General features: G+C 37.4%; 1 protein-coding gene across 3 annotated transcripts in view; it reads left to right on the forward strand.

Moving 5' to 3' along the window:
- MET18 (ARM repeat superfamily protein) overlaps positions 1 to 21,297 on the forward strand; it is a 55,660-nt gene that overhangs the window by 23,264 nt on the left and 11,099 nt on the right. For all 3 annotated transcript variants that reach the window (XM_010251195.3, XM_010251196.3, XM_019196824.2), the window contains exons 8-12: positions 3,077 to 3,130; positions 3,738 to 3,824; positions 3,944 to 4,667; positions 11,082 to 11,461; positions 11,868 to 11,941. In XM_010251195.3, the coding sequence (XP_010249497.1) occupies positions 3,077 to 3,130; positions 3,738 to 3,824; positions 3,944 to 4,667; positions 11,082 to 11,461; positions 11,868 to 11,941 (1,319 nt within the window). The remainder of the gene's footprint in view (positions 1 to 3,076; positions 3,131 to 3,737; positions 3,825 to 3,943; positions 4,668 to 11,081; positions 11,462 to 11,867; positions 11,942 to 21,297) is intronic.

Genomic DNA, 21,297 nt, shown 5'->3' on the forward strand with positions numbered 1-21,297 from the left:
TTCATCCCTCCATGAATGCTTTCAATGACCTTGTGCCACAATCTGTCCCTTTCCAATAGAAAATCCAAAGCCACTTGTTTTTTTTAATAGATAAAATCCAAAGCCACTTCCCTAACAAAGAAGTGTTCCTAAGAATTAGGTTCCCCAATCCTAGTCCTCCCTTCTCTTTTGTTTTGCTAACTTGTCTCACTTCACTAAATGGTCCCTTTTCTCCTCTCCAAGATTCGAAAGAAAGTCTCTCATCAGTTTCTCTAATTGTGCTGCTACCCTAGATGGAATCCTGGATGCATAGAGATGTAGTTCCTTTTCCAAAGAGCCAACTTCTTGGTAACTCTTTCTACTATCGGCTTCCAGAAAGCTTTAGATCTTGGGTTTCCTCCTAAGGGTAGTCGTGAATATTCCATTGGCCACTGCTTGATTTCACACCCTAACATCCCAGCTAAAACTATTAGCTCTTCTTACACATTGATCCCTGCTAGACAACTCTTGCCCCAATTTATCCCCAACATGGCCAAAAAAATACTCCTCATCCTTAACCACCTACCTGACCCCTGATGCAATTGAGCTCTGTCTCTTTACATATATCCTCTCCTAACTCCTCATCTCCTTCTTCATATCAGCCTATGTTTTTTACTAAACTTTCTCTTATTCTTATCTTCCTTCTTGGCATTCTTGAATTGCTTGAAAGCACTCCTTGCAATCTTCCCCTCCCCAAAAATCAAACCCAGAGATTTGCCCACTGTCACCTCCTTCTCAGCTAGTGTATTAATCTCCATATTACCTTTGTGAAGTCTATTCGAGGCCCCTTCTCACCCCTTCCTTGTTTCTTCTTTATTCCCCCTCATTTTCTATGGGCACCCTTTCCTAATCTCCTCCTCTCCTCCTCCTCTCCTTTCATTCTCGTATCAAGGCCCCCAACTTTTCTTTTCCTCTTAAACACCATTTGCTTTCTTGTCTCCCTTTCCAACTTCCTCTTCCTACTGACAACCCCTTCTTCTCTAGACTTGTTCCTATGGTGCTCCACCAAATGTCTCTCCTCCACCGACCCCTCTTCCCTCACAGAAGAGATGATATCATTTGCAAATTGCAAGTGCATAACTGCCACCTCAAGCCTTTCTACTCTCCACCATGTAAACAAATTGTTATGTCCGGTCTTTGATATCATTCTGCTCAGAACATCTGCAACTAGAGTGAACAAGAAGGGAGATAGTGGATCCCTTGCTACACCATTTTCCAATATGGAATAATGTACCGAGCTCAAACAACCTTTAATTGATGTCCACCTCTTACCCAGACCTATTTTCTCCACTATATCAAGGAGGAGTGACCAATCAATAAAACCATAGGCCTTCTCTAGATCCAATTTACACGCCAACCCTTTTCCTCTTTTCTACTACATGCTCATTTGCCACCAAAATTTGATCAATGATCTGATATCTGCAAAGGCATTCACTGTGCTTTTCACCCACTGAAATTGGATGTCCATCCCCCTAGTTAGCCATTTGATTTCCCTTCTTTCATTAGCAAACTTCCAAAGACCACTTCCCCTCTGCAGCCAGCTCAACACTAACCGAGTCCCCTTCAATAATTAATTTTTGTACATTCAGTTCCTTACTCTTTTTAATACCCTCCAATACAGCATAGGTATCAGCTTTCAGAGAGTCCCCAACCCCAATGGAGCCTGAATACATTGCCATCACCTTCCCCTCCTCATCTTTGAAGACACCTCCTACACCTTGAAATTGTGAAATTACCAATGGTAACACCTTCTTCAGTCTCCCAGCTAAGACCTTTGCAATGATTTTATAGAGACTTCCCACTAGACATTAGTCTAAAGTCCTTTGGTTCTTTTACCTCCTTCTTCATGGGAATCAAAGCTATGAATGTTGAGTTTAGTCCTCTGGAAATTTCCCCTTCCTAATAGAGCTCATTAAAGACTTCCAACAGATCACCTTTTAAAATGTCCCAGCACTCCTGATAAAAGGCTATGGAGAAACCATCTGGCCCTAAAGCTTTAGATCTTTCCATTGAAAATACAGCCTCTGTAATTTCCTCAAGAATAAATGCATTTTCCAGGGCTGCTGCTAGAACTCCAGGCATTCTATTCCACTCAAGATCTGGGAATGACCCAATCGTCTCCCCTAAATTCGTAAAAAGACCCTTAAAGTGGTCCACAGAAGCCTTGATAACCTCCCCTTCCCTTGTTACCTCTTGGCCTTCCAGCTCTAGCCTTGTTAGTAGATTTTTCCTTCTACCCCTATCTAAGGAGTGGAAGAATTTTGTGTGACCATCCCCCTCCAAGAGCCACCTGCATCTGGATTTTTGTCTCCATGAGATCTCTTCCTTTGTTAGCACTTCCCACCTTTACTCTCTTTCCTCCCCACTAATATCTCTACATGCTTCTTTTTATCCAATTCTTCAATCCTTAGAGAAATTCTTTCCTTGGATTCCTCCACTTTTCCAAAGAGGTCTTTATTCCGTGCTTTTATTTTTTTTTCCTCCAGCCTCTTTAAACTCCTCAAAAAACTGACACCTTTCTTTGAGCCCCTATGACCTATCTCTTGCCACCAGGATTTAATTTTATCTACAAAGGTAGAGTCCTCCAACCACATGTTTTCAAACATCCTTGATCTATGGTAAGATTTGGTGATGCGCAATAAACATTCATAAAGCATTAATTAGCAATGTGTTGAAGGCCCTAAATGGTGGGGGATATTGAAAAGGCCATGACTTGATCTCTTGTAAGAGAAGCTAGAGCATTTGCCAACAGAAAGTTTTGCCTAAATAAGGTTGGTAATTTTGGACATCACTCATATAGGATTTGAGGGTTGACCTCAGATATGGTTGCACCACTATTCTAGTGAATTTCCAGTTTGTTTGCTTTTCTGTCCAACATTTGTGATGATAAATATGGTGCTATATTGTAAGGCATTTTATTTTTCAATGCTTATGCTTTGCTTATGACATATCATGGTGCATTGTATTTTTATTGGCAATATTTTTTTTTTTGTTTTTCTCACCTTTACTCTGATGCTGCATTATTTGGAAGAATGACTTTATTTCGTAATACATGCAGCAACAGGGTGATGATTTTGATATTAAAAGGGATGACCTCTCAAGGGCTCTGATGGTATGTAAGTTGCTGTTTTTGGAAATGTCAAATGACTTGGAGCTGTTTTATATTCTTTATGAGCTTATAGTTATTGGCAGTGTCCTTGCCTTGTCAAATGACAAAATCCATTCTTTATATTTTATAAAAAAATTGCCATTTATTTCTGATATAATGTAAATTGTCTTTTGGGGTAATTCCCATAAACACCATCTTTCCTAATATTTAGGTAGGACTGCCGGATAAAGATGATATGGATGGAGTTCATTTGATGTTTGTCAACTAAAATGCAAAGTCACCAGATTAACCAGAGTACAGTGTTCATCTTTTATGAATGAGTTACTACATGCTAATTCAGGTTGTTGGATCAATTTGCCAAAATCCATTAATTGAAAGCCATGGTTCATGGGAGAAAAAGGAGGGGGTGGGGACTGGTAGAGATAAAAGTCTACAATTCTACACATCATTTAGGTTCATTTTCTTATCGGGCATGAAGTTTGTTCCATATTATTTGGGTCCTTGGTGACAGGTCAACCAGCCCAAGCCAATTAGCTCTAGGGTTTGAAACATTGGTATTGTTTGAAATGATTTATTTTTTATATATCCTAACAAAAACTTCATTTTGCAGCTGGCTTTCTCTTCATCTCCTCTTTTTGAGCCCTTTGCTATCCCATTGCTACTTGAAAAGCTTTCTTCTTCTCTACCTCTAGCTAAGGTTAGTGGTATTAAACTTATCCATCTTGGAGGCATCTCAATCAAATTGCTCCAGAATTGTATTTTGTTTTTCTAATGTGCTTTTTAACTATTTGGAGCAATGGCTTTGTATTTTTACAGGTTGATTCTTTCAGGTATCTGAGCCATTGTGTATTGAAATATGGAGTGGACAGAATGGGAAAACATGCTAAAGCAATTTGGTCTTCATTGAAAGATGCAATTTTTACCTTTTCATTACAAGGAAATATATTCTCACTGGCTTCAGACTTGCCGGATACTATGGGATTCGAGGAAAATGATATTACAAAAGAAGCTCTTATATGTTTGGAAAAGGTCATATTGCAAAATGATGGCATATTTCTTAGTTTAATTGTTGATGATGAAGACGTAGAAATGATTCTTAGGTCTGTTACTATTTCTAATAGTTATAACAGTCTTTCAGTGGAAAGCAAGCAGAAGCTACTAGCATTTGGCCGAATTATTGTTGTTTCAGCAAAAATCTCCAGTTCTTCCTGTGATAGGATTTTCCATTTTTTATTTCCGCGCTTGATGGATATCTTGGGACTTTCCTCAAGCAGTTTGTCTTTGGAATGTATTCCATATGGAAGTCCTGTGTCTTTTGGACAACTGAATTTTGGAGCCATTTATCTCTGCACTGAACTCCTTGCTGCATGCAGAGATTTAATTGTAGGTTCTGAAGATATTGCCCCGCAATCTGTTTTAATGCAAGTGAGTTGGTGCTGCTTACTGCAAAGATTTTCTGGTCCTTTAACTACTTTTCTCAGTTCCTCCTTGGTAACAAGCATGAAGCAAGAGAACTGTGATGCAAATATTTATTCTGGAGGTAGAGGTCAAACTCTTTTTCACTATTTACTCCTAGTCTTTCTTGAGACGTTTTTCCCCTTACCTGATCAGTAAGACACTTAATGGTTAATACTCCTTTCATGGCATAACATGTTACTTTGTACCTATTAATGTGAAAAATTGAGAAAGCTTCTCAGCATCCAAAATTATAGAGAGAAGGCAGTACAATCAGATAAAGCTGCCAAGAACATGCAAGATTTAAGATTTAAGCAACCAAGTTGAAAGTACATCTATCCATGGCCCTGGTGTTGACACAGAAGTTGGTTCCTAGTTACTCTATTTCTAACAAGAGCATCATCTGGTTTTGTATATCACTTTTTTTTTCTTATTATCTTCATGTTATGATTCATGCTAAGAATACCTTTGCATACACCGGGAAAGGAATTAAGGCGCACATGAATATAATGAGGTAAGGTGCCATGGATAGATAGGCTTTGCATAATATTTTAATAATCCAAACATTTTTCACAGAAGACAATCTTGTATAAACATGTGAACTCTAGACAATTAAAATGTGATTGTGGCGTCCATTCATAAAGTTAACACTAATCATTTTATAGTAAAATGTAAAATTAGAAGCTTTTGTATATGGTCACAAACAAACCATACTCATGTTAGAAATGACAAACATAATCACAAGGATGGTGACTAGGACAGCTGATTTGGGCGAATTGAGGCTTTTTTAACCAGAAACATGTATCCAAGGAAATGTTCCTGCTCTAGTTTGTACACATTTCTAAAAATATAGAATTGCTATTGATATTTTTTAGATATATAATCTAAAAACTCTTAGTGATAAGTACTTATAAAAATATCTTAATGAAGCCCAATTTTAAGATGACAGGAGCAAGGTGTTGAAGGGATTATATAGATACTTTTCTTGTTAATACTTTTGCCTTTTCTTTTATGTGGACTTACCATATCTATAATCTATTAAGGCACTGAAAGTCCTGCCCATTTCACTGGGAAGCTGGAAGTTAAGGGGAGAAGTAGAGATAAAGGGTCAGAGAAGGAAAAGGGAGATAATGGTAATGAGGAAGCAATGGCAGAATTTGTTGGGAAACTTGGGTGTGAGATGAAAGATCCAAATGACTTGAAGACAAGGGGATAAGGAATAAGGGGTATAAGTTGAGAAAGAATGAGGGGGAACTGGGGAAGGAAAGGCAAGGAAGAGGAAATTGAGTGAAGTTGAGAGACTAAGGTTGGATGTAGAAGGGGATAAGGAATCTAGTGGGAGGAGGGATAAGACAAAAGTGAAGAAGTAGATAAAGAAGGATCAAGAGGGAGAAACAATGTAGTGGAAATGAAAGTAGTTAGCTGGAATTTAGAGGATTAGGGAGCGCGGGGGAAAAGGTCAATTATTAATGGCTAGGGGTATAAGTTGGCAAGAGTTTGATAGAAGATGGGCAAGAAGCTCATGGAGGGCTAGGGGTGTTAGTTGGGTAATGGCTCCATCTTGGGGCCTTCGGGAGGCATAGTGACATTACAGAGAGATGAGGTGGTTTTGATTGGGTGTTAGTAAATGTTTATGGACCTGATGGATATAGAGAGAGGAATGAACTATGAGAAGAATTGGGAGATATTAGAGGGTTGTGGGAGTGACCATGGTGTCTAGGAGGTGACCTCAATGTCATTAGATTCTTGGAGGAGACAAATAACAATTGACAATGCATTTCTACTAGTATGAGTATGTTTAATCAGTTTATAAACACCTTTGAACTTAAGGAATTGCCTCTCATGTCTCGTAGGTTTACCTGGTCCAAACTTTAAGCCAACCCGGTTTGTTCAAAAGTGGATAGATTTCTATTCTTGGTGGATTGGGAGGGGCATTGGGGGGTCTAATTTCAAGAGTTCTGCCAAGGGTAACATCAAATTGGCCAATTTCCATCTATAAGGAAGAACAAGGAAAGAGAGTACCCCAAGGGTAAAATGGAACATTCAACATTTTAGGAGACTTGACAAAAGGAAGATTATGGTTATCAATAAAATAGAGGAGTTGGATGCCAAGGAAGCTAGGGAGAATTTTGAGTAAAGGGATAAAGAAACTAGATGAGAGTTTAGGAAATAGTTGGAGGATTTATTATATAAAGAGGAAATTAGTTGGAGCCAAAAATCAAGATTCAAGAAGCAAGGAAGCCATCATTGGATTAATATATGTTAGGGTGGCTCACTGGGTCAAGTCCTTGAAGCTTTTTGAAGCCTATTCAGTAAGAGAAATCATTAGAAATTGGGAAGAAGTGGCTTGGTCTGCTCCCATGTCTACTGCCCTTAGTCCAGCTTGGACTCAGCCTCGGGATTCATCAAATTGAACTTTGATGGCAGCAGTGAAGGAAATCCAGGCCTTTCAGGCATAGGTGGTATTTTCAGGGATGAAGAAGGTCGAATTATTGCTATGTTCTCAGGACCTATAGGTTGGGGGGATTCATTGAGAGCTGAAATTTTGGCAGCTCTAGAAGGGATCAAAAGAGCTAAGCAGATGAAAATCAGTAATCTGTTGGTGGAAGGTGACACTCGGCTGACTGTTAGATGGCTGCAGAAGGAAGAGTCCAGCCTGTGGAAGTTTTCAAATGAAAAAAAGAAAATTAATCATCTAACTCAAAATATGCTTATTAGGGTTCAATGGGCCAAGAGGAGTGCTAACTCTGTGGCGGACACTTTGGCTAAACAGGGGGTGGGAAGAGCAAATTTCTTTTGGGCTCTCTTGTAATCTGTTTTTTCTGTTTTGATAGGGAGGGTTAAGAATTTTTACCCCTCCCTTCTGTTTGTAATTTTCTATCTTCTTCTCTTAATAATAGTTGCTGTTATTGATAAAAAAAAAAATCAAGATTCAAGACATAAATGGGTAAAGGAGGCAGATAGAAATATAAAGTTTTTTCATGCAATGGCTAATGGCAGAAGGAGAAAAAAATCATATTTCTGTCCTAGTGGTGGATGGTGTAACAATCAGGTAGCAAGATGAGATAAAGTATTTAGAGAGCACTTCAAATCAACTTTTAGAAGACCCTTGAACAATAGGATGTGGCTGGAAGGACTGGATTGGCCTAGGTTAACAATTGAGATTAAAAATTAGTTGGAGAGGAATTTTGAGTTGGAGGGAAAAAAGAGGCAATGTTCTCCATCGAAAGATCTAAAGTTCATGAGTCAGATGGATTCACAATGGCTTTCTACCAAGATTGTTGGGACATCTTGAAAGAGGATTTGCAGGAAGTGTTCTATGAATTCTTTGGGAGAGGGATGATAAATCCAGGATTAAACTCAACTTTCATTGCTGTGGTGTCTAAAAAGGCTGATGCTTTGCATCCTAGAGATTTTAGACCTATTAGCTTGACGAATAGTTTATATAAAATTATAACTAAGGTTTTGTCTCTAAGGATTAGAGCTGCTCTTACCAGAATTATTTTTCTGGATCAAGGGACATTTGTGAAGAATAGACAAATAACTAATCAGATTTTAATTGCAAGAGAGAGTGTAGAGGAGTTGAAAAGGGGTGGAAAAAAGGGTTATTATTTGCTGATAAAAAAAGGATTGTTATTTAAGTTGGACTTATAGAAAGCTTAGAATTTGGTGGATTGGTCCTTTTTGCTAGAAGTGATGAGAAATTTTGGTTTAGGGGAAAGATGGTGTAAGTGGGTAATGGGATGTGTTAGGACTTGTAAGTATTCCTTATTGGTGAATGGAAAGTGGTTGGTTTCTTTCTAGCTATGAGAGGAATTAGGCAAGGGTACCCTCTATCACCTTTCCTCTTCACTCTAATGGTTGTGGTTCTTGGGAAAATAACCACTAGGGCTGATTCTAGGGGTTGGATGAGGAAATGGAAGATTGGGCATGAGGGGGGTGTCAATAACATATTTGTAGTTTGTTGATGACACGACCTTGCTCTGTGAGGCAGTAGATAGAAGATGGATTAGAAATATGAAATTAGTTGTATAGTTATTTGAGAAAGTGTCAAATTTGAAGGTGAATTTTGATAACAGTTGTGTAGTGGGAATCAACATGGAAGAAGGAGAAGTGGTAGTATATGAATATTTTAGGATGTGGGGTAGCATAGTGGCCTTTGAAATACTTGGGTTTACCTTTGAGAGAGAATCCAAAGAAGAGAAGTTTTTGGGACTCTTTCGTAGAAAGGTTTAAAAAAGTCTTGCATCTTGGAAGAAAAATTATCTTTTATTTGGTGGTAAGATTACCTTGATCAATTCAACCCTGACTAATCTGCCTGTGTATTATATGTCTGTATTTAAGATGCCAGTTAGAGTGGGGCAGAAGTTGGAAAAGTTAATGGGGGATTTCCTATGGGAGCCAAGTGAGGAAAAGAGGGACCACAGAGTTAGATGGGAAGTAATGAGCAGAAGTAAGAAGCTTGGGGGCCTAGATATTGGAAATTTGCAGAAGAGAAACAAGGTTTGTTGGGCAAATGGCTGTGGAGGCTACTTGAAGAGACAAACAAATTATGGGCAAAAGTAATTGTTTGTAAAGAGACTGGGCCGAATGGGCCCTAATAGCCTCTCATGTGATATCCTTTATTTTATGTTGATGGGCCTCACTTAATGGGCCTGTTATTTGTTCTTATTTTACTTTCTTTATGTAACTGCCATGCTGGCCGCCCACTTAAGGGTATACTTGTCATCATCAATTTTTAGAGATTAATAAAAATAGGGTTAGAGGAGAAGGGTGATTAACTCGACTTCTTCCTCTACCTCTTCTCTTCGCCATCTTCCTCTCCTATACAGTTATTCAGATCTGTTCTATTCTGCTAATCACTAAATTTAATCTTGATATTAGAGGACTGATTTACATCTTTGTTAATATACACACACTTGGAGCTGAAGTAGACTTGGCAATTGGGTTGGGTGGGTAGGGTTCGGGTTGGATCAAGACACTTCGGGTTGATTTTGGGTCGGGTGGCAAATGCTAGACCCTAACCCTAAATGTTCAGGTTAGGGTTGACCCAGGGGTCAATTTGGGTCATCCCTAAAAATAACTAGAATTTTAAAAATTAAGAAAAAATACATGAAAAGTGTCAAGATTAAAGGAATTAACCTTAAAATTCTAAACAGAGAATAAAAAACTCAAACATTCAACAATTCAAAGAGTAAAACTAAATCGTAAAGATTAAAGAGTGGAAACTTCTAATAATACATAAATAATCCCAATTAGACCTGACAATCAGGTCACTGGGTTGACCCATGACCCAACCCAACCCAACCCAATTTTTTCTAGGTTGGGTGTTGCTATCACTTATTAATCTCCACACTGGTTTGTTCTCTTTAAATTCAGTGGGGAGCCTTGCTATCACTTATTAATCTCCTGCCCCTTTGTATATTCCATTTGGGATTGGCTTTTCTCTTTATATGGGTGTAGGTGGAATCCTCTGCCAAATGTGCAAAGTTTGTTTGCCTCTTTTTTAGTTGGCCAAAGAAGATGGGAAGATTGTTATGGAGATGTGTAAGAGCTGCATCAGTTTGTACTATTTGGGAGGAAAGGAATGCTAGGATATTTTCAGAAAAGGAAAGAGTCAAAGAGGCCATTGTTGAGGCCATCATTGTCAAGGCAGTTTAATGGGCAAAATCCTCAGAATTGTTTGACGAGTTTTTAGCAGGTGACATTATGAGAAAGTGGAAGGAGGTGGCTTGCTCAGATAGAAATAAGCTTGTTATTAAACCTGCTTGGTCCCCGCCAACTTATGGCTAACTGAACTTTGATGGGAGTAGTGCAGACAACCCTGGTCCCTGAGGTATTGGTGGTGTGTTCAGGAATGGGATGGGCAACACATTGGTCCATTCTCTGGGCCAATTGGTGTTGAGGATTCTTTGAGGGCTGAACATCAACAATTTGATTATTGAAGGAGATTAAAAAATAGTGGTTTTTTGGCTACAAAAGGAAGAAGCCTGATTATGGAGCTATAGTAATGAAAGGAAGAAAATTAAATGGTTGACATGAGAAATGAATGCGAGATTTAATTGGGTCAAAAGAATAGCTAATGGTTTTGCCTATGTCTTGGCAAAACAAGGGGTGGGAAGATGTTAAATGGGATACACATGCTTGCATCCCTGTCCAGGATCTCAGAAAATGGAGGGTTTTAAAACTTCAGTCACAAGGTCTGCATCAGGGATTGATGTCTAATCCATATTTGTTTGCATCAGTCAGGGATTGATTGATTAGGTTTCCTACCGTATGCAGGGTAAATAAGGAGAAACATTCATTTTTAGGATACTAGTCAATTTCGTTTTTTAAATTTAGAGCTGAGCCTAATATTCTGATCTATAATTTTTTACTGTTCCTTTTTCTTTGTGTTTAGCTCTAATAACATTTATTTTTTTCTGGATTAATAAATATGAAGCAAGTAAAGTTTAAGTTTCATATACATTTATGCATCTTTATTCCCATTAATCTGCAGTGAAAGGTTTGAGGACTCTGGCTACATTTCCAGGATGGTTCTTACCAATATCAAAGTCAATATTTGAGAATATTTTGACAGTCTTCATGTCAATTTTAACTGCTGGATGTGAAGAGACACTGCTATGGAAACTGTCTTTGAAGGCATTAGTGCAAATTGGTACATTCACTGAGAAATTTCATGATTCTGAGAGGGCGACAAGTTATATGAATATTGTTGTTGGAAAGATTGTTTCATCAATTTCTCTTGATGATTCTTCTATGCCTTATTCACTGAAACTTGATGCAATTGCTGAGATTGGTGGATCTGGGATGCATTTTATGCTGAAAGTAATCCAAGGGTTGGAGGAAGCTATATCTGCCAATTTCTTTGAGGCTTCTGTATGTTTGGGTTGAATTCTTTATCTGACAGTTTGGACATTATCTTTTGTTTTGGGACCCTATAAATCCTCACTACAATGCATTTTATGTCTTGGTTGGTTCCTAGCATCTTATGCAATCATTTTGATGTGACGGGACAGCCAAGAGGGATTATCTTAAATTATGGAGATTCCTTTTTAGGGATTTGTCTTGGATTTGATGGCATAACACCGCCGAATGGTGTAAGACGTGCTATGACGAATTTTCCCTTTATTCAGTCATTCAGTGAGGATATTATAGGTGTCCCTTTTGCTTTCTTTCTTTCTTTGGCCTCCTCATTGTCATATTCTTTTTTCTTACTTATAGGATTTGTAGTTCTTTTTTCACTTTAATGATACATCAAAGCCTCATTGTGTTGCTTGTACAGAGCAAAGGAAATCTGAAGTCGGTTGAGGTTTTAATTCCTCTTCTGGAGTGTTTTTCCAAAAAAGTCCTCCCATGGTATGCAATTCTATTGTGAAGATATCTGTCTCTGTTTTCAGTCTCATCATGCTTATCTTATAACTTAAAATATAATGTTTGGGTCAGGTGCCAATATGAATACCTTTGTACATAACTCTTCAGAAATTTCTAATGGTTAACAATGTAGTTTGCCTTTTACTGAGATATCTTTTGATGTGCTGTTTATGATGAAACTGTGCATAAGCACTTTTGTTTTCAATGAAATTGCATTTTACTAAAAATGTATATTATTTTCACCTCCTATATTCTAAGGATTCTACATTTTAGGAGTATTGTGCTTGCCTCTCCATTTACCTTTGATTACATGCTCATAATTCTTTAACAGTGAAAGCGACTAAGGTATGTCTAGAATTGTGAGTCAATTTGAGGGATGTTAAATTTCTTACTGCACACTTGTAAATTGTATTGTGGTGGAATTCTAGGACAACAGCATGCTTTCTCCATATTGAATATGATCATATCGTTTAACCATATTATCCATGTGTACACAGAATTCTTTAATATGATGAGCGAGTCAATTTTTTAATCCAGTGTAGTTTTATTCATAGGATCTGCTCTCACTTCTGGAACTAGCAGTCTTCTGTATATCACAAAAGGGGTAGAACCATGTGTACTTGACACTCTTTTGGGAACAGTGTGGCACTTGTGCTGGGGAAGAACAATTGACTTCTCTTTAGATGAGCTCTCCAAGATTTTTGACTTTATTTTGATCAAGATTGTTGGATTATGGCTTCAAGTTGTTTGAGGGTACTCCTTGATCATTTTTTTTAATAAATGTACTCCTTGATCATTATGACTCAGCTATAAGAGATTAGGTTGCTATCTCTGGATCTGTCACCCTTGAATCTTCAAGTTATAAACCATTTATTCTTTGTCATCAGCAAAAGAGAACAGTATCAGACTTAGATGGCTATTCACTTGGTAACTATTTTACATAGATGCAGTGAGAAGTAGGAATGGACTAGGTGAAATTTCTAATACTAACAAAATATGCAAGCTGAATGTCCATCTAAGATTGATTGGTGTCACCTGGGTTGGAGAGGTGTTCGTGGCTGGCAAATAACTTTTTTCATGTGGTATGCTGGCCCCCAGATAAGTCTCCCTAGATTGGAGATTCTCTCTCTATTTTGAAGTTTCTCTTTTGTACCCTTGTGTAGCTGCAAGAGCTTGAAAATTGAAAAGATTCCAAGTGGTTATTTAGTGGATATAGTTGTGATTGAAGGATGAAAAGAAGAAAAGTAGAAGTAGAAGATTAAGAGAGAACATTAGGAAGTTTGAAAGGCAAAAAAGTATTGGTTGCAGCCTTCTCATAAGGTTTTGAACTAATTGCTAATATATGCATAATTACATTTTTGCCTGACTAGAAAAAATTAAAAAGGACAAGTATGACTCTAATCAGCTGCCCTACAACATATATTAAGTTGAAAAATATTTGGGGAAATCTGAATTCCAGTCTCTCCAAGAGCGGAACTGTTTGTCATTGATGTCTCCCTAACTATATATCATTTTTAGAGTAGAGGATTATGGATGATTTGAGTATGGTCTTTTGTTTGCAACGGGCATGATGAAAATGTCAAGCATATTCTTCATCCATTGCATGACTGCAGTTTTCATTTGATCTTTTTCTTGTTGCTTTGGGAGCTACTTTTTTTGTCTTATTAATTGTCATGAATTTTTCTTGCTATAATTCATCTGGACTGTGAAGATATTGATAGGTCTTCATTTTATTCTGGTTTTACGGGTCTACTCATGATATTTGACTACATATGTATAGGGATTGATGGACTTATTAATCTTGTATTTTGTTGTTTCTAAATTTGTGGCTGGGATGTTGTGCAAACACTTATTTTTCAATATTTTCTTCATTAGCAAAAGGTTTTCTTTTCTACTACTAAAAAAAAGTAGATGATTAGGGAAACTCAAGTCTTGGTAGGGGCGTCACTTGCATTTTGAAGGAAGCATGGGCTCATTTGTATATTGAAACTCAACCAACGAAGATTTAAGGGTGTAAATGTTTTTTGAGATCTAGGCTAGGTTGTTGGGAACTTAGACTCATAAATCAATTAGTGTAAGGGTGGCAATTTTCTAACTCAACTCATCAAACTTGCCCAACCCACCCATTTATAACCTGCCCATTTACTTGGTGGGTTAAAGATGGATTGGATGACCCATTGGATAGAATTAAATTGGTTGGGTTGGGTTGGATTGTGGGTACCCATTCAACCTAGAAACAATACCACCTTCCTTTGGGTCAATGGTTTAACTATTCAAGTCAAAAGAGTCAACCTGTGATGCCATTATTAAATAATAAAAATATAAAATAGATAAAATACAAAAATTGTACAAAATTTTAGGAGTTGACTGGTCCAACCTGACAGGCTTCTATGAAGATGGATTTTGATCGGTTTGGAGTTTGGATTGGCCGGTTCTCTGAACTGCTAGCAAGGTTAGACAGTCCAACTGATTGGTTGAACCATCCAATTCAACAGGTGACCATCATTAGACAAGTCCAAGTGGATGGGTTGCTAATGGAGTTGATTGCTCTGGACTGGTCAGTTCGTTGAGCTGCTGGCAAGTTTGGCTGGCCCAACAATGAGATGGAAATACACCATTGCTTGTGTAAAAGTTCATGCTTGCAATGTGACTTCTCAGAACACCCAAATGAAAGACAATCACTTTTTATGAAATAAAAATTGTTAAAGTGTTAATGGTTTGGCAGTTTGGGTTGAATCAGCCCATTTAATTTCATTTAAATGGGTCATTAATGGGTTGGAAGGAGTTAAGCCCAGGAAGGAGAAGACCTAGGCGGAGCAAGTCAGGCCCAACAGGCCCATGCATCAGTCCAGAACACCCCCACGAATCACGTGGGTGGCATCCCCCATTACATTCGTATACACCCAATGCCACGTATTAAAAAAGTAATCATCGACTGTTTAAATGCTCAGAATAGGTTATAAGTTGTTAGTTGGCCATTTACTATATAGGCCAATGAATGAATGCATGAAGGACAGCGAATGAATCTTTGAGATTTCTCTTTCTCTCTTTGTCTTCCTCTCTCTCTTCTCTCGTCTTCTTCCTCTTGTGCATTTCAGGAGGGCGAGCTCCCTCGAACCAGCTCACCGGTGACAGACAGTAACGGGCCTTATCAATTGGTATCAGAGCCATCCAGATCCATGGATGCGCGGATGACGAGGCTTGAAGGCCGTCTCAGTTGTCTTGAGGAAATTCAGGGGATTCAGAAAGGGATTCTGGCCTAGTTGAAGATGATTTTAGGCAAGCTGGACACGATGATTGGTCCTCTAGAAGAGCGTAGTCGTCGAGCTCCTTCCGTCAACACTAATTCTGGAGAAGATGGAGGATTGAAGCCTATAGAGAGCGTTAGAAAACCAGTAACGACAACATGATCATCAACAGTAGAGACTTCAACCCCAACACCGAGCTTAGTGATGTTAGGTGACAGAATAGGGGAGGTGGTTCAGAAGGGCAGTGAGTATACCCCCGACCAAGATCTACCAACATCCCAACCCTAGTCAATTTGTCACCCCACCCATTGAATTCCCTGAAGCTCAACCACTGGTCCCCGTTCTCTTCCCTCTCACTCTCTCCCTTAGATCGAGCATGTTCATACCCAGCCAAGGTCTGTCTCAGTTGCTCAACCTCTGGACATCATGTTCGTTGGCAGCAACCATAACCTGATCCATCCCACCATGCCTCTTGAAACCCATATCAGCCCACCCTCTCGTTTTACAGATCCCTTTTCTTTTCCCCTTCCATTTCAGTGGATGGGACCCTCTTTGGTATAGTGTCCCTTGGCATCCTTCGATCCTATTCACAGCCCGAATTATTATTTCCAATACAATTCAACCAAACCTTATCAGTAGACCTGTTCATGGGCCGAGCCGAGCTGGGCTTTTACTCTTCATAAACAGGATTTTGTTAGGCCCGAGTTCAAGCCCGACCTGACCAACGGGCCTACAACTTGGGCCCGAGCCTGGCCTTGATAAAAAGCCCGAAGCCCGACCTAACAAAAAGATGGGGATTTTTCCCTATTCAAATGGACATAATCCATTTTAATTTAGATGGTTTTTTTCCCTATTCAAATGGCCAACGGGCCTACAAGATGGTTTTTTCCCTTTCTTTTACGTTTTAAAGCACCGTTTTACATTCTTAAATAAAAAAATCTATTCAAATGGACATAATCCATTTTTATTTCATTTTTATTTTCTTACAATCAAGTGAATCAACAACCTTCTTTAAGGTTGTTTAATATATTCCCTGTTGTTTGGTTGTTTCTATACAACCAAGGCAAACCTGAAATAAAACACATGATAATCCATTTTAACTCCTACAAAGAATCCATTTTTTTTCTTACAATCAAGTGAATCTAAGGTTGTTTAATATGTTTCCTATTGTTTGGTTGTTTCTATACAACCAAGGCAAACTTGAAAATAAAACATATGGGACAAGGAAAACCTGAAAATAAAACACATGACACCAAATCATATAGCTTCATATTCCTACAAATAGCATGACACACTAAAACTAAATTCATATAACTTAATGTTCCTCCAAAATCATAAAAAAAAAATCTGAATAAGACAAACAAAATCCATAAAACATGTTCTCCATCCATTCTTGAATTCACCAACAAGATGGAATATTCAAACTCTCAAGTTCCAAGCCGTTCTAAAAAATAAAATAAAAGACCACTTCATTGCCCATATCAAACAAAACATGTTTTAGCCATCTCCATTCATTCTTGAATTCACCAACAAGATTGAATATTCCAACTTCCAAGTTCTAAGCCATCCTACAAAAGAAAATAAGAGATAAATTCATTACCCATATCGCATATGTAATTTGTTATCATGTCAAATGACAAATAAATAATGAAAATATATGTTATTATAATACCTAAAACATATCATCAAGTTCGGCATTTTCATTATCATCATCACTACTATTTGATCTTTCATCCTCTTCTAACAAGCTTGATCTTGAAGAAGCCCCTAACAAGCTTGATCCCTGCATACAATTGGAAAATCTATTAGAAAAAATTCAATGAATCATATATTTTAATAAGCAATAAATAAAAAAATTACCTAATACAAAGCCTTGTGCACGGAGCCAATCTTCAAGACAAACCAAAGCTTGAACTATCTTGGATTTAAGTGAACTTCTCCAAGGATTGATCACCTTCTTTCCAATGCTAAATGCAGATTCGAATGCAACTATGGAAATAGGAATAGCCAAAATATCTCGAGCCATTGATGCCAATTCAGGATACCTAAGTGAACTCTTACTCCAATACTCCAAAACATCAACATCTGCCTTGATATCAAGGTTTTGTTCCTCCAAGTAAAGGTCCAGCTGAGTTTTTTCACTTTGAAACTTTCTTTTTGAATTCAAAAATTGCTCATAATCCTCAAACCCATCACCATCATCATTTCTCTCACTCATGTCAAACTGACTAGAAGATCCAATAAAGGTGTATTATGGGCCCACGAATAGGATCTCGTCACGGGTCGGTCCACGGGGAAAACCTCCTGTTTTTCCTTGTTCCTCCATTTTCTTGAGGAACCTATTTTGGTGCCTTAATGGTGATTTGCTCAAGAGATCACCAACTCTCCTCACTCTTTGCTTGACTGAAATTTTCGATGATCTTATTCAATATTCTCAGCTCCTTAAATAGGAGATTACAAGAGATAAGAGTCCTACTTTTAGGAAGACTCCTTGCTAATTAGGAAGATTCCCTACTTATCTATCCTACTGAACTGATAAGATAAGATAAGATAAGACTCCCTTAATCTATCCTTCTGAACTAATAAGATAAGATAAGACTCCCTACTAATCCATACTACTGAACTGATAAGATAAGAACACTGAATAGATAAGACTCCTACTAATCTCTACTACTGAAAGCAGATAAGGCAAGAATACTGAATAGATAAGATAGGATGATAACACTAAATTGCTGCTGCTGAGAACACTAAATTACTGCTGCTGAGAACACTAAATTACTGCTGCTGAGAACACTAAATTACTGCTGCTGCTGCCGGCGTCCACATCAAGCTGGTGGAAAAATTCTCTTTGTATTCATCAAACAAATTATGGAGAGTTTTAATTATAGCACTAACATGCTCCTCGGCTTCATTCCCATAAAGTTTATCAAAACAATACTCCACTAACCTAATTTTGCAACGAGGATCCAACACAGCAGCACAAGACAAAATCATACTATATTCAACCCAATATTTATTAAATTTCTCCTTCGTATTTCTAACCACGTCAGTCATAAAATTCTGAGATTCCTTACTAACATTAAATGTTTGTGAATCATCCACACTCCCTTGAAGTAAATGTTTGAAGTAGGGTACTTAGTGGTAGAAAACATGGAAGTAACATCATAAAAAATCTTTAAGAATTTGTGAAGCTTGTCCACATTTCCCCGTTCTTCTTCCTAAAGCATAAACATTTTGAAATTATTATCCCTTTGCTCCCAATGTTGTGAGACTTGCTTATAATAAATGACATGTTCAACCATCAAATAAGTTGAATTCCATCTTACACACATATCTAACATCAATCTTCTAGTTGTGTTTAAGTGAAAACATTTTTTAGCAAGTTTATAAAATCTATGCTTCCGGGCAGCTGATTTCTTTATTTTTTTCACACCATCACGAATCTTAGAAACAACATCATCAACAATGTTCAAACCAGCTTGCACAATAAGATTCAAAATATGGCTACAACAACGAACTTTGAAAAAATCACCACCACACACCAAAGATTTATGTATTGAAGATCTCAATTTCAAAGAGTTAGCCATTACATCATTGTAACTAGCATTATCTAATGTGATGCTAAAAATTTTCTGATCAATATTCCATTCGCTTAAGCACATGGCCTCCTCATCTGCTAAAGATAGTCTATCAAAAGGAAGTGCCAAAGCTTTAAAGTGAATAATTCTTTTTTGTAACTTTCAATTGTTGTCAATCCAATGAGCAGTTATACACATGAATTCATCATCAGTGTGCTCAGATTTTCAATTATAAAAAGTTAAATAAATTCGACCAAGTGTATTAGACAAATCACTTTTCACACCCTCTCTCTCTTTCACATAGCTAGACATGATATCTCTTTTAGCAGTATGCCTACTCCACTTTTTTAAATTCAGGATTTATAGATTGAATAAAGAATCTAAAACCAGGTTCTTCAACAGTAGTAAAATGGTGTTTTCCACACAAGAAAAAACTGATAATGCCCTACGAGACTCTTGTTGATCAAACTTGTAGTTTTTAAAAGAAGTACTTCCATCAGTGTTTGATTGGGTAGTTACTTTGTACTGTCTAATATCCTAAATTGTACGTCTAGGGCAACACTCTGAATGACGCTTCAAGTGCGTAGTTCCCTTACCTGACTTACCTTGTAAGATTTTCTTGCAGTGCTTACATTGTGCCTTCTCCAAATTAATCTTTTCCATTTCTTCCTACACCTTAGATGTCAATCTTTTCTTAGTGGAAGTCTGGTCAAACTCTTGATAGTTATCATCAACTGTATCTACTCCTGTAGCCGCACTTTCACTTGCCATTGACATGCTACTAATTATTAAGTATGAAATAACCTGTATAATGCATTCTAATTTTATCAATAAGACAAGCATATATTAAATAAAAAACTAAAAGAAAAATAATTTATCAAAAAAATTAAAAGAAAAATAGAGTCAATTTTATCTACTAAGAAATAGATGGGACCAAGTCAACAACATATCTATGAGAAAAAGTGAAAAAATAGGAAAAAAAATAAAAAACAAAAAAATATATCCATTTTTATGTATTAGATCAATCATGGAACAACTAACTAACTCAAATGGTATATAGATCATTTTTCTATTAAGAGATATTACATAAATTAATTATTTTATTTACATTAAAAAATTAAACATAAAGTTGGATTCAATCTAAATTCTGAATTCAATATACATTCAGAATTTATTTACATTAAAAAATTAAATATAAAGCTGGATTCATTATAAATTCAGAATTTATTTACATTAAAAAATTAAATATAAAGCTGGATTCAATATAAATTCTGAATTCAATTTAAATTCAGAATTTATTTACATTAAAAAAAGAATATAAGTTCAATATAAATTCTGAATTTGCAAAAAATAAAAAATAAAAAGGAAAACCGATTGCAGATTTGCAGCATTACCAAAACCAAATACAATGTTTTTTCTTTAGGAATTAAGATAATCAAATCTAACAGTTTTAGCACTTTTGAAAGACAAACTAAGCCAGTAAATATGTGTAGTGAATCTCTAATGCATCAGGTTGTTTTTATGATTCCCTAACAAATCCCTAATAGCATTCAGACAAACAATAGCATTGGACAAACAATAGCATTCGGATTTAGGACAAACAAGAGCATTCGACTACGTAAACACTAAATAATAATTTCGTAATACAACAAAATGGCAAAGAGAACTCACCGCCAGTGACTGTGTTCGCCGGTGCTGAGTTCATGGCAAAGAGAACTCACTGCCGCCGCCGGTGCCTGTGTTCGCTGCTTCGCCGGTGTCTGAGATTTGAAAGAGAAGTGCGAAGAGGAGAGAGAGAGAGAGGGCTGCCGGAGTTTACTTGTTGCACCGGTGAATGTTCGTCGGTTCTACAGCTGCCTGAGAGTGTGAGGAGGATGTGAGTCACTGTAGAAGAGAGGTTCGGCAGTCTGGAAAGAGATGAATGAGAAGGGTTACTTAGGAATTAGGATATTAGGGTTTTTGTGTTTAGTCTATAGGTCGGGCCGGGCTATTTTGGCAAATCTTGAGCCGGGCTCGAATTTATTACGGGCCGGGCTATTTTGGCTCGAATTTATTACAGGTCTACTTATCAGATGCAAGGTAAGGATATTGCTTAATGACAAACCAGTGATGATGAATGCACCCTCGCTCCCTAGTGGCAATCGTGAGTTCTGGTTCATTATTGGAGTTAAGCCTAGTGGTCAAGGAACCTTCGACAATGAAGATCACGTAGGACATGTGCTTGCTTCCACCAAGATGTTAACTCTTTCGATCATTGACAGTGATGTCAAAATAGCTAAGGCGGACTCAATGATTTGGGTTTTGGTTCCAACAAGACCTCAAGACACAGGTCAACAACGAAAGGGTGAAATGATAGGTAATGGTGAGAATCCAAGCATCCTTAACGTAGTTGTTGTTCACCTTGTCCATTCTAGCATCTCCGGTGGTGCCATATCCTATATCTGGATGGAAAATGTTGTTGTGAGTATGCTCAGGCAGTTTGGAGTTGGATTAATTAGTTCTTGTCTTGTTGCTA

Source organism: Nelumbo nucifera, chromosome 8 (assembly GCF_055504915.1).
Source record: "Nelumbo nucifera cultivar China Antique chromosome 8, China Antique-T2T, whole genome shotgun sequence".
Taxonomy (NCBI): Eukaryota; Viridiplantae; Streptophyta; class Magnoliopsida; order Proteales; family Nelumbonaceae; genus Nelumbo; species Nelumbo nucifera.